Source organism: Vombatus ursinus, unplaced genomic scaffold, assembly GCF_900497805.2.
Source record: "Vombatus ursinus unplaced genomic scaffold, bare-nosed wombat genome assembly UNPS02014810.1, whole genome shotgun sequence".
Taxonomy (NCBI): Eukaryota; Metazoa; Chordata; class Mammalia; order Diprotodontia; family Vombatidae; genus Vombatus; species Vombatus ursinus.
The window spans coordinates 30,140,350-30,152,908 of NW_020954588.1; the positions used below are offsets into that span (position 1 = coordinate 30,140,350).

Consider the following 12,559-nt stretch of genomic DNA (forward strand, 5'->3'; position numbering starts at 1 on the left):
CTTCTCCTTCTTCTCCTTCTTCTTCTTCTTCTTCTTCTTCTTCTTCTTCTTCTTCTTCTTCTTCTTCTTCTTTTCTCTCTCTCTCTCTGTCTCTTCCCCTCTCCCTCTCTCTCCCTCTCCCCACCCCCATGCTATGGGACCTTCTAGCTATGAAAATCTATAGTGACTGAAACTAAGCACTACACTTTCCATTGCTTTCTCCCTTATGTCTCCTATTAGATTGTTCTTGATCTGTTTTGTATTATGCTCTGTCTAATAGCAATGACCCTAGAGAGCCATTGAACAAAGTTATTGCAGTTTTATCTTTAAAGAAATCTGGCATTAGTTTGATGGATCAATGGCAGCAGACAAGCAAGCTTGGATGGGTCGCAATCTGCTTCCCTGGAGGGGAGGCCCAAATTGATTGGAATATTCTGTATTATAGCTATTGCTTTATGCGTTACATTCCTTTATTAGATTGTAAACTCCATGAGGGCAGGGCCTGTGTCTTGTCTATTTCTGCATCCCCCATTGCTCAGCACATTTCTTTGAACATGGTAGGATGCAGAATAATAAAAAATTTAGAGCTGGATGTCACCTTATAGGCTTTCTAGACCAACGTCCGCATTTGACAGATGAGGAAACTGAAGCACAGATAAGTAAGTGATTTTCCCAGGATCACACAGGTAGTAAATGGCAGAGACAGAATTTGAACCCAAGTTGCTGACTGGGTGTCTAGGTGATGCCATGGTGCATAGAATCCTGGGCCTATAGTCAGGAAGGCTCATCTCCCTGAGTTCAAATCTGACCTCTACACTGGGTGACCCTGGGCAAGTCACTTAACCCTGTTTGCCTCCGTTTCCTCATCTGCAAAATGAGCTAAAGAAGGAAATAGCAAACCACTCCAGTATCTTTATGAAGTAAACCCCAAAAGAGTTGGAAATGACTGAAACTAGTGAACAACAGCTTCTGTTCTCCGTGGTAACATATTGAAATGTTTACTGAATTACACTGAATTAAATGAACATACTATTTTAATCAAAGAGATAAGTAAACAGATGAGTCATTATAACACATCAACCTTACTCAGAGGTCCTTGTTAGACAAGAGTTGCTTGATGGTTTGACATTTGTCAGTTAACACTAACGGAGAACAGAGACTGGTCTTCTACCTTTTTTTTTTTTTTTTTTTGGTATCTCCAGCCTTTAACACAGTACCTGGCATACAGTAGGAGCTTAATAAATATATTAGTTGACCGACTGATTGCTTGACAGCTTATTTTCTAGGTGAAGGAATAGGCCAAGAAACGTCTTCCATAAAGGGACAAGACAAAGTTTTATGAGACATGAATGACAGTATCCAGCATCTGGTGCTGAACCTTGCCTCTGAGTTGCTTTATTCACCTTCAGGCACTCAGTGTGTCTACGATAGTGGATGAAACCCATTTTTCAGTGGCACATAGCAGGTCTATTAGCTTTCTGAACTTTCTGAGAAAGACAAAATGCAAACAATTATCATAGTGATTAGTACCCAAAAAAGATGTCCCCGAACATTTGCTAAATAAAGAGGACCGTGAAGATGACAACCACCAAATGCAACCCCAAACAAAACTCTCAAACAGCATGCCCATTCTAACACCTAAATGGCTTTCTATTTGTAAGGTAGGCTCATTATCTCTTTTCAACATTTTAATCATCTCTTTTAAATCTCTTTTTAAAATTAATAGGTTTTAAAAATTTTCTTACATCACTTGCATTTCCAAATATATTCTTCCTTTCTTCCCTCCACAGAGAGCCACTGATCATAACAAAGAATTTTTAAAAAGTAATTCAGTACAACTAACCAACCTATCAACTGAATCTGGCACTCCCCACCTATGTTTGAATACTTTTTGGTCATGATACCTGCTAACACTTATTTAATGCTATAAGGCTCGTAAAGTACATTTGATCCGGATCCTTACGATAAGCCTGTGAGGTGTGTACTATTACCATATTTCAGATGGGGAAACTGAGGTTCAGAGACATTAGACATAATCTATAGTTAAGATTCTTAACCTGAGGTCTAGGAACTTGTTTAGAAATATTTTGATAACTATATTTCAATATAATTGGTTTCTTTGGTTAGCCTACATATTTTATTTTATGCATTTAAAAACATTATTCTGAGGGGCTACCAGGTGGTGCAATGGATAGAGCAATGACCCTGGAGTCAGGAGGACCTGAGTTCAAATTCAGCCTCAAACACTTGACACTTATTAGCTACGTGACCCTGGGCAAGTCACTTAACCCCATTGTTGCCTCACCCCCCAAAAAAACCCTTAAAAAACATTATTCTGAAGAATCCATAGGCTTGACCAGCCTGCCCAAGGGGTCGGAGGACACACAAAAAGGTTAAGGATCCTTGACCAATGATAACATATCAGCAGTCAGATGCAAATTCTGTTCTTTCCTGCGTCCAAACCCTGAATTATCTCATCTGCCCCACGCTTCCTCTCTCTTACCGGTCAATTGACATTTATTTGTATACTGCAGGAGCAATATTGTCTGAAGGAGTTAATATCCTTCCCTAACAGTCAACCTCAGAATTTCAGGAGTTGCAAGTCACTCACCCAGAAAACGAGAAGAATTCTGATTATATTTTATTGTCACCCCTCTCTAGGCTGCATTTATTTCTTCTCATGTTCTTTGTTTAAAATATACATGAGTATGATACTCACTATCAAGGGAATGGATTTCATAGCTTCTTAATTTTTAACAGCATCAAGGTAAATTTTTTTTAAAATGGGGGAAAAACCAAGGAAAAGTGACTTGCCCAATGTCACATGAGTCATCACTGGCAAAGCCAGAGTTCAAATCCTGATCTTCAGACTCTAAATCAGGTATTCTTAACCTGTTTTTGTTTAAGAAGCCTTTTGGCAGTCTGGCAAAAACTACGGACCCCTTTTCAGAATTTTTCTTAAATCTTAATTTAATTCAAATTCAAATTAAATTCATGTTCATTAATTTTTGAATTTAGTTAAAATTTAACTCAAATATCTTTAAATAAATAAAATACATAGGATTACAAAGCAAATACATAGGACTACAAACCAAAATTAGTAAAAATGAAGTGTATTTTTTTCAACCATCCAAGCTCACAGACCTCCTGAAATCTGTTGACAGTCCCCTAAGGGACTCCAGATTAAGAAACCCTGCTCTGAACCCAATATTCTCTCCACTACTATATTGGACTGCCTTACATGACACCTAGCTACTAGGAAACCATTCATTAGGATAGGTTTGGGAAACAAAACAATCATTGCAACTGAACATAGACTTGAGAGGTCATTGAATTTCATGTAATTTACTTTAAAGAACCCACCCTAAATGCTTGCTTGCCTGGATCGGATCCTCTTGCTTCATGAATGGGATTAAGAAAAGGAAATAAGAAAGTAAAATTATAGCATTCTTAAACTGTAACTGAAGGGACTTACAAACCTGGAAGGAAGAATGAGCTGTTGTTGAGGACTGGAAATCCATATGGCAGGGGAGGGAGGGAAACTGGTGAGTGAAAAATACATTTGTCATCAGAGGTTGTTGAAGAATGACATGAATCCTTCGCATTCCCACCACCATTGTCATTCGTTTCAATGGACCAACCATGCTCTTCAAAGGTTTTTTGGGGGCTGTGCTCATGTTCCTTGAGGCTCTTGGTGGGCATCATGGCAGGCTCCCCATTGCTTTGGCTTGGCTCATATTTAGGGTGTGGATCAATGTCAAGGTCTTTCTTATCCTCTTTTTCTGCAGCTGAAACTGTGAGAGTCTGATCTGGATTTCTGTCTTCCTCTTGGTTTTTGGAACTCCTGGCATTCCAACCAGAAGCTTTATGATTTCCCACTCTTTTCCCTAGCCGGCGACCCTTCTCTTTTTGCCAGCTACTGACTGGTGGGTATGGACCAGTTGTCATTAACCTGGTGTTACCATGAATGTCATCCAGAGAGCTTCTGTGGACATAGAGGTCATTGGGAAGATGCACTTCAGGAAACCTGCTCCTTCCTCGGAATGCAACTGGGTTTGTTGGGATACCATGTTGGTACAGGAATGATGTCTCCAAACCCAAACCCATCAGTCCTTTATGCTGAGCTTTTCCTATCTCCCTTTGTTGAAAAATGGTGCCCATTTCCATCTCCATCCTAAAGATGCAAGAAGAAAACCACAAATTCATACACAATCCAACAGAACTATTAGAAATACAGTTTGAATAGCCAACTGCTCATCCAAAATACAAACATCTGCTCCTCCCAAGATAAGGTCCTATCTGACAGCCTCCTACCTATTATTTAAACTTTATTAAGTTTGAAATACCTGAGCTCCTACAGAGTCATAGGAAAGGAATCCTTCCAATGGACTTCACTGGAGAATCATAGCATTCTCTTGGACTGTGGAAACTATACTGCTGGTATAGAAAAGCCCTGTTTGAAAAATGGGAGCAGCGAGGTGGCACAGTGGATAGAGCACTGACGTTGGAGTCAGGAGGACCGGAGTTCAAATCTGGCCTCAGACATTTGACACTTACTGGCTGTGTGATCCTGGGCAAGTCACTTAACAAAAAAAGAAAAAAAAGAAGCAGGCACTATGAGGATAGGGTTTAGGGACTGACTATTGTCACAGATTAATCCTTAAAAGTTTTAAAACTGCTGGAAGTCGGTGTTGTTTTGTCTTTTTGGGAAAAAAAATCTTATTTTTTTATCTTTCATTTTAATAATAATAGTAATAACACCCAGCATTTATATAACACTTTAAAGTTTTCAAAGGGCTGTATCTTATTTGATCATCAAAGCATCCCTAGGAGGTAAGCGCTATTTTTATCTTCATTCATTTTCCATGTGAGAAAACGGAGACAAACAGGTTAGATGACTTGCCCAGGGTGACATCACTGGTAAACATGTGGTCTAGATTTGAACTCAGGTCTCCCTGACTCCAGGTTCAATATTTTATCTATACTACCATCTAAATTTTGGAATATATCACTCTTCTTCCCCTACTCAATGACTTATCCCTTCTAAGAAAGATTTAAAAAAAGACATATAACCAGTTCAGCAAAACCAGCAAATTAATCTACTATATCTGACAGTATATACAATATTCTACACCTCTAGGGCCTCTCCCTTTCCTCAAGAAAAGGAGGAAGGAAATCTGCTGATTGAATTTTTTTCTGGGACTAAGTCCCAGGTAGGAATATTTTATAGCTCTTGATGTTACTATGCTGTTGCAGGAAGTACTTCTGCCAAGAGATAATTGTATCTACTGACAGAGTGCTAAAGGGAATCATACCAGCAAAGGCTTGTGAGCTAGAATCCTGGGAGGTCCAGACCCACAGGGTCCCAAGAACCCAAGGGGAGCAGACACACTCTGGGAAAGTAGCCTAGAGAGGGTGTTACAACTATGGAATGTAAATTAAAACAGCACTAAATGTCAACTGAACACTGATTAATTTTTTTAATTACATTTTTTAATTTTCAGATCCACATTCTCTCCCTCCCATTTCCTCTCCTCCCCTCATCCCCACAATGAAGAAGCAAGAAAAAAAACAAATCCCTGTTGCAAACATGTACAATCAAGTAAAACAGATTCCCATATTGGCCATGTATTCCCCCCCCCCGACACCTCTCCCCCAAAACATGTCAGTCTGTTCTCTGAGTCCATCACATCTCCATCAGGAGGTGGGCAGGATGCTTCATCTTGAGTCCTCTGGAATTGTTATTGGTCATTATGCAGATCAGTGAACTCTGATTAACTTTAATGACTAATTTTAATGACAGAGAAACTGATGATGAAGCACATGTCCTTCCTCTTGATAAAGAGATGGGCACCTATGGGTACAGAATGCTGTACATGTTGTCAGACACAGTCTCACTGCATTGATTGGTTTTGTGTGCTTTCTAGTGGGCTCTTCAGTACATCAAGGGAAGAATTAAATCCTAGGACAAGAGATGAGTTGTAAAACCACCAGAATGCTTGCTGGCAATAAAGCTTTTAAAATAAAAGAAATTTAAAAGAATCCTTTGAAGGAAATGTGAGGACCTTAGTTAATCAACAAAATAATATTAATTAGAAGTCAAAACAATGCAATCTTCCAGTTGTTATCAGGGTGGGACGAAAGGGCCACATGGTATTTTTTGTTTACTCTATTTTTCACGGGAGTCATTCCTTTGGGCTCCTGAGGCTCAAGTGAAGCTGATGATGTACCTGACCTCTCATCTGTGACTAGTCAATACTTTGAGAACTACTACCCTTGACTAAGTCTCAATTGTCTCTTTCTCCAGCCACCATTAGTGAGGGGCTCTGGGGAACCAGAGACATTCTCTTCAAGGCTGAAATAAAATCTCCCTGAAGCATTTTAGGTTTGAAGAAGGACCACCAAGTTAGAGACAGCTTTTGAAATGGAGATGTCAAAATGAATTGCAAAGTCATCTAGGGTAACTCCCTCCCAAGTCAACTGAGATTCCCAAGTGGAGCTACATTCATGTGGGTAACCACTAGCCTTGGGCAGGTACATTCCTTACCACCTATAGAATCACAGGTACCACCATTCAATCACCCACCTGGCTAGATTCTGTTTCTGCACCAATTCCTGCCTTCTGGCCACTACTTCCATGGATTCAGGCTGCAGAAAGTTGTATCCTGAAAAGCAAAACCATAGCAAGCTCAAAGTGAGTAATACCCAATGGAACATGCAAAAAGAAAATAGGGTTGCAGAAGCAACTTGTGATGTGTCAACAGAAACGAAGCCAAAGTCTGCCTAACAATGTGGTGGGCCATCCTACCAGCAGTGTGATGCCCTTCGCATCTTATTGGTTATGGGATAGAAGGATAAAATCTTCTGGGGTTTTCCTTTCCCTTCCCTTCCCTTCCCTTTCCTTCCTTTCCCTTCCCTTCCCTTTCCTTCCCTCTCTCCTTCTCTTATTTCTATTTCTTTTCTTTCTTTTTTCCTTCCTTCCTTGCTTCCTTCCATTCTTTCTTCCCCTTCTCTTTTTTCTCTTCCTTTCCTTCTCCTTTCTCTTTTTTCTTCCCCTTCTTTCCTTTGTCCTTTCTTTCTTTCTTTCTTTCTTTCTTTCTTTCTTTCTTTCTTTCTTTCTTTCTTTCTTCCTTTCTTTCTTCCTTTCTTTCTTAGAAATAGTTTTCCCTCCACCCTTCAAAAGGCAAAAAATATGAAAGTAGCCTTTGAAGTGTAAGGGGATAGCCCAAGGTCATTAAAAATTTTTTATAAAGCAATTGCCCTCCTCTTGCTCTGCAGGCACACCTGCTAATTGATGAAAATGGGAGCTCTCCAAATAGGAAATATTCAAAAGGTCTCTCTAGGTGTACCTTCATCTTTCAATGGCAAAGGCTGGAGCCTATAGCAACTAACAATCATTCACAAGATCATAGATTTAAAGGTGGAGGGAACCTTAGAAATCATTGAATCCAACCCCTCATTTAACAGTTGAAATAGGCACAGAGAAGTTAGTGGCTTGTCCAGGGTTTCAGACTCAGGATTTGAACCCAAGTCTTCCTAACTCCAAGTCCAGTGCTCTGTCTCTCTGCTCCTATGACCACAGTAACCTCTCTAGTTAATAATAAGAGCAAGAACTTAGATGTTAGGTGTCTGATATAGTTATCAAGTTCCAAGTCAAGGACAAAAGGGATGATGGAGTCTTTCCCTTCCCTTTAGCTAGTATAGTTACTGTTATTAACAGCCTTCAGTGAACTTCTACTAAGCAGCCACATTCCACAGGTACTTTGGGATTTATTTTATGTGTGTATGTATGTATTTATTTATTTTGTGGTTAACAAACATGTATTTTCTCTTCACTGCCCTCCTCCCACCAAATCCCTTTGGGGGAAAAAACCATTGAAATCATTGAACCATAAGGGAAAATAAAACCATTAAAAACCATTGAAAAAACCCACTGAACCACTGAAAACCATGGGAAAACAAAAAAGAAAAAGAAAACCCTGGTAACCAATAGGCATGATCCCACAGTCACTTTGAACATGACCACATCCCTGCATGCTCAGACCTGGATAGACAGCATTAGGCAGAACGTGGGGCATATTCACATGAGGCGGCACTGATGCTCCCAAGTGGGAAGTGATGTGGATTTGTCTAGGGTCGGGTGGAGCCATCATGTCAGCAAAAGGCAATGAATCTCTAGGTGAAGAGAGGAAATAAAGTTGAGATGCAGATTATTCCTCTCCTACCTCATCAGAAGTACAAGAATGGCTGTGATTCCTTCCTGAGTTTAATAAAGGAATCTATTGGGGAATGTTTGGAGTGAGAAAGGACTGGCCCAGTGGTTAACTTGGTATGGAAAGTGGGCAAAGGTAGCGTGCACATGGGGGGCAGGGAGGCAACATCTGGGGACCTATTGATAAGAGCATCTAATCCGATTTATTCTCAGGTTTTCCACTATTATGACCCTAGGATCCTCTTCCCCCATTTAACAGACATAATCTCATTAAGGGTCAGTCCTGTAAGTCCCCTGGGTCTAATGTTTCATTGACTGATTATACAAAGTCATTATTTTCCCAAACTTTCTCTCAGCACTTATATCTTTGTTTTTCAGACCATTATAGGCTTTGTTCAAGCTCAGTGTTATCAAAGTCCATATGATCTCCAGTCTAATCATCCTTCTCAAATACCTCCCACTGGAGCCACCTGGACTCTGTTTCTAGGTCCTGGGCTCTAGAAGGTTTGCTTTTGTCTAATCTTTCCAGGGATCAGATCTCCACATCACTTCCTGGATGTTTCCAAACCATGCTCACATGCCTATAAGAGCCCCTAGTAGAAGTTGGAAACTGGGGGGGGAGGGGCACTGGCATGTTGGCATGAGTTGGAAATGGCCACAAAGTGATACAGAAACCTGATCCACATCAAATCTACTGATAGATCTACTCCTATGAACATATATATATATATATATATATATACACATACACACACACGCACACACACATATAAAACTGGTGTATATAAATACACAAATGTGTGTCTGTACATATGTATATATAGACAAAAATTAGTATTTAGTAAATATATGTATATGGACCTATATATACATGTACAAGTCAACTAGAATTCATTAAGTACCTACCATATGCTTAACATATATTATATATATGAGCTTGGATAATATATAATATATAAGTATAATATATGACAATATACCATATACTACATATATCAGACACATAGATCATATGTGATATGCCATATATTTTCTATCCTAAACATAAGATATATATGAAATCTATCCTATACGTCATGCATGATGTACTTAAATCTATTCTATATCATATATAGCAGCATGTATGAAGACCTAACAGTGCCTGGCACATAGTAGGTGCTTAATAAATGCCAGTTGACTGACTAACTGCTAAGTCCATATTTATTCATCAAATGAATGCCACTCTCTTTCAAAGGAGCAGAAATGAGGAGTGTTAAGGGTGGGACAGATGGAGCACTTTGCTAAGTCAAATTTGGCAATTCTAACAGCTGCAGCCATGGAGACCAGAGAGGTACCTGGGGAGAGGTATTTGATCACTTCCCCCATCCCCCCACCATGCAAGTAATATCTGACCTTGACACCCACAGATTCTGTCTGTGCACCTGTTTACTTTAGCGTCTCAGTGTGAATACTTCTTCCACCAACTCAGATCCCCATCCCTCTCTGTAAGTGCTTTTTGATAGTTTCTATAGCCCAAAATTCACTCCCCTAAAGCTAGCCAGTCACAGGATGGGCCCTTCCAAACATGGTTGGTTGGTCCTCAGGCAACAGATCATTGCTTGGTCCATTGGCAATTAATTTAATCAAGTTTTTTTTTTTCCCCAACATGTAAGCTTTCATGTTCTTTGGACAGTTGGCCATTTGAGAAGCAAGGATCACTTCCATCTAGTGATGAAGGTTTAAATTAGATCATTAGCAGAGCAAAGAGCCAAGGCCCCTGTGGCCTAGAGGCCAAAATGAAATTGAAATAATACTAAGCAAGAAAACAGCCAAAGAGCTCTGTCTTCAAGTATTTGAAAAAGGGTCCTGAAGAAAAGAATTAGACTTTATTCTGTTAGAATATGAAGCCCTTAAAGGAAGGGACTGTTTCATTCTTGGTTGCATCCTCAATGCCTAGCATAGTACCTGGCGCATAATAGCAACTTAATAAACGTTTTTTAATGGTTGAGTCTTTTTGGCCCCTAAGGGCAGAAGAGCAATGAGTGTAAGTTTTAAAGAGGTAAATTCTGACTTAATATCAGGGGGAAAATCCTAACAATTAGAACTATTTCAAAGTGGAATGGTTAAGTAGATTCCCCCTCCTCAGTCTTCAAACAAAGGCTGGATGCCCACTTGTTAGGGAAGACCTAGGGAGGTTTTTTGTTCAGGTGCCAAGTGGACCTGATGTCCTCTGAGGTCCCTTCCAAATCTCAGACTCTCTGATTGTGTACAGATTTAAGAACCATTCTAGCTTGTATCTGAATGAAATATTATAGAGAAAAATATACCTTTCCACAAACCGAGCTTCCAATTGTGAGGGAACAGATTGGATTCTCTGTGGTCCTGACCCTAGCAATGGCGGGTTGACAGTCATCATGGGATTTCTCATCAACACCTCTTGTTGCTGGTGCAACTCTAGTAGAAACCAGATCAACTTGTTACTCAGGAAACCTCCCCTCCAGGAACAATAACGACCATCTGGTCTTCCATTCAAATTCCCTTCAGACGTAAGGAGATGCTTCTGTATTTAGAAAGACTAGGTATGAAATAGCTTTTTGCTACTCCAGGCAAGCCAAATAGCAAGCATTTGGGAAGGTGTGTGATTCATCATTTGGATCCCAAGGATTTAATAACCATAAGGTTCCCAAGATTTAATTCTCCCTTTGGGGTGCTGCAGAGTCCACTAGAAACACACTATGATTCTGCTCAAAGCAAGAATATAATGGAAGTGACAGGGCTGGCTATCATTTTGGTTTGGAACTGCCAATTCTTCTCTGCAATGAACATGACATCCATGCTGAAGATGGCACCTGGGTTCTTTTTAATTTGGACATCCCTGTTTCCCAATGACATCATCATCTTCAATGAAAATGTTGGCTGACAATGGCTTCCTATATATTATCATGTCTGCGTTCCATGATAATCTTATGAGGTGGGGGCTTCATTTATAAGCATTATTGTGTTTCTTTTACAACTCAGGGAATGGAATCAAAGAGTTGAATGACTTACTTAGGGTCACACAGTAAGATTCCATATATTTTTAACCCCAAATCCAGCACTCTATCCAATACACAAAGAAAGTTTGCACTGGTACATCCCCCCCCAATAAAACCTGGATGTAACCATGACCTCTGCCTACCTCTCCTTGTTCACCATGATAGAGGTTGGCAATCTGGTATGCCACTTTGGAAAAGCTAATCAGCTCTCATCTATGCCGTGCTGAATAGAATCTTTTGTACATATGAAAATTTATGTAGAATATTTACTTTTTTATCCACATTCTAGAGCCACAACAAGACCCCTAAAGACTTAAAATACAACTATGTTGCATTAAATTTTTTTTACAAGACCTGGATAGGTAACTCCCTGTGAGTCCACTTCCTTTACATGTGCAGATTACCAACTATTCTGCAACTCACAGTCTTCGAGTTACCTGGGATGCCAACAGGTTCAGTAACTTGCATAGGGTCACACAGCCACTGTGGGTTGAGAAAACTTGAACCCAAGGGTCTTCCTGACTCCCAGGTTTGCTTTCTTTCCACTAGACCACACATCAGGTTGTTTTAAAAATAAAGGCAAAGGGAGAAGAGGTTGAGAAAGGAAGAGAGATAGCCCATTGAGAAAGAAAAAGTCACCTATGTGCTGTTATGTACACTAGGAAAACAAATCAATAAAAGTCAGTCAGGGGCCAGCCCATTTGGATTGCTAAGGTGTTAGACTTACCTCCTGTTGTCATCCTACTTGCTAATCGATACAAGTTCTTTTCTTCTAATGTTCCAGCTTCTCCAAAGAGAGACAGCTTTCTCAGATGCTCTGCAGGAGTCATTTTGGGCAGTGCCACATCTGGATTTTTTCCCCTGGGATTATCAATAAATCTAATAGATCAGTAAAGACTCAACAGAAGACTGAAAACCATTTAGTATATATTGTTCCTTCATGACATGATTGCATTAATGGTGGGTCTCCAATGCATTCTTTCTCTGAAAACCACATGGAAACTAAGGCTTGTACAGAACTCACCAGCTTATCTAGGAGCAGGGACACAGCCACACAGAACATGCTATCAGGCAGCCAACCATATTGGATAAGATGAATAGGCACAGAATAGCCCATTTCCTTCCCCACCTCAGAATTTCCCATGGCACTACCCATACATTACTCATCTTACACCTTTCCATGGCTCTGCCATCACTGAGAGCCCCTCCAAAGTGGGCATTATCTCTAGAATAATAAGCATGAATTTTACTTGAAGAGTTTCATTTTCTTTCTTTGGTCCATTAGTATATATTTATCAGACTAGCTAATTGTTTGGAAGGCAGAATGATTTATACTATAATACCAGTATTATAA

The 12,559-nt window shown here is 39.9% G+C and overlaps 1 protein-coding gene across 1 annotated transcript in view; it reads right to left on the minus strand.

Annotated features, from left to right (window-relative positions):
- The window catches only part of SAMD7 (sterile alpha motif domain containing 7), a 32,391-nt gene extending 20,356 nt beyond the window's left edge, over window positions 1-12,035 (minus strand). Inside the window, exons 1-5 of the mRNA XM_027875777.1 lie at window positions 11,933-12,035; window positions 10,498-10,624; window positions 8,024-8,154; window positions 6,566-6,644; window positions 3,459-4,153 (exon numbers count right to left, since the gene is read on the minus strand). Coding sequence (XP_027731578.1) covers window positions 3,459-4,153; window positions 6,566-6,644; window positions 8,024-8,154; window positions 10,498-10,624; window positions 11,933-12,035 — 1,135 coding nt within the window. The remainder of the gene's footprint in view (window positions 1-3,458; window positions 4,154-6,565; window positions 6,645-8,023; window positions 8,155-10,497; window positions 10,625-11,932) is intronic.
- Window positions 12,036-12,559: the final 524 nt, after the last annotated feature.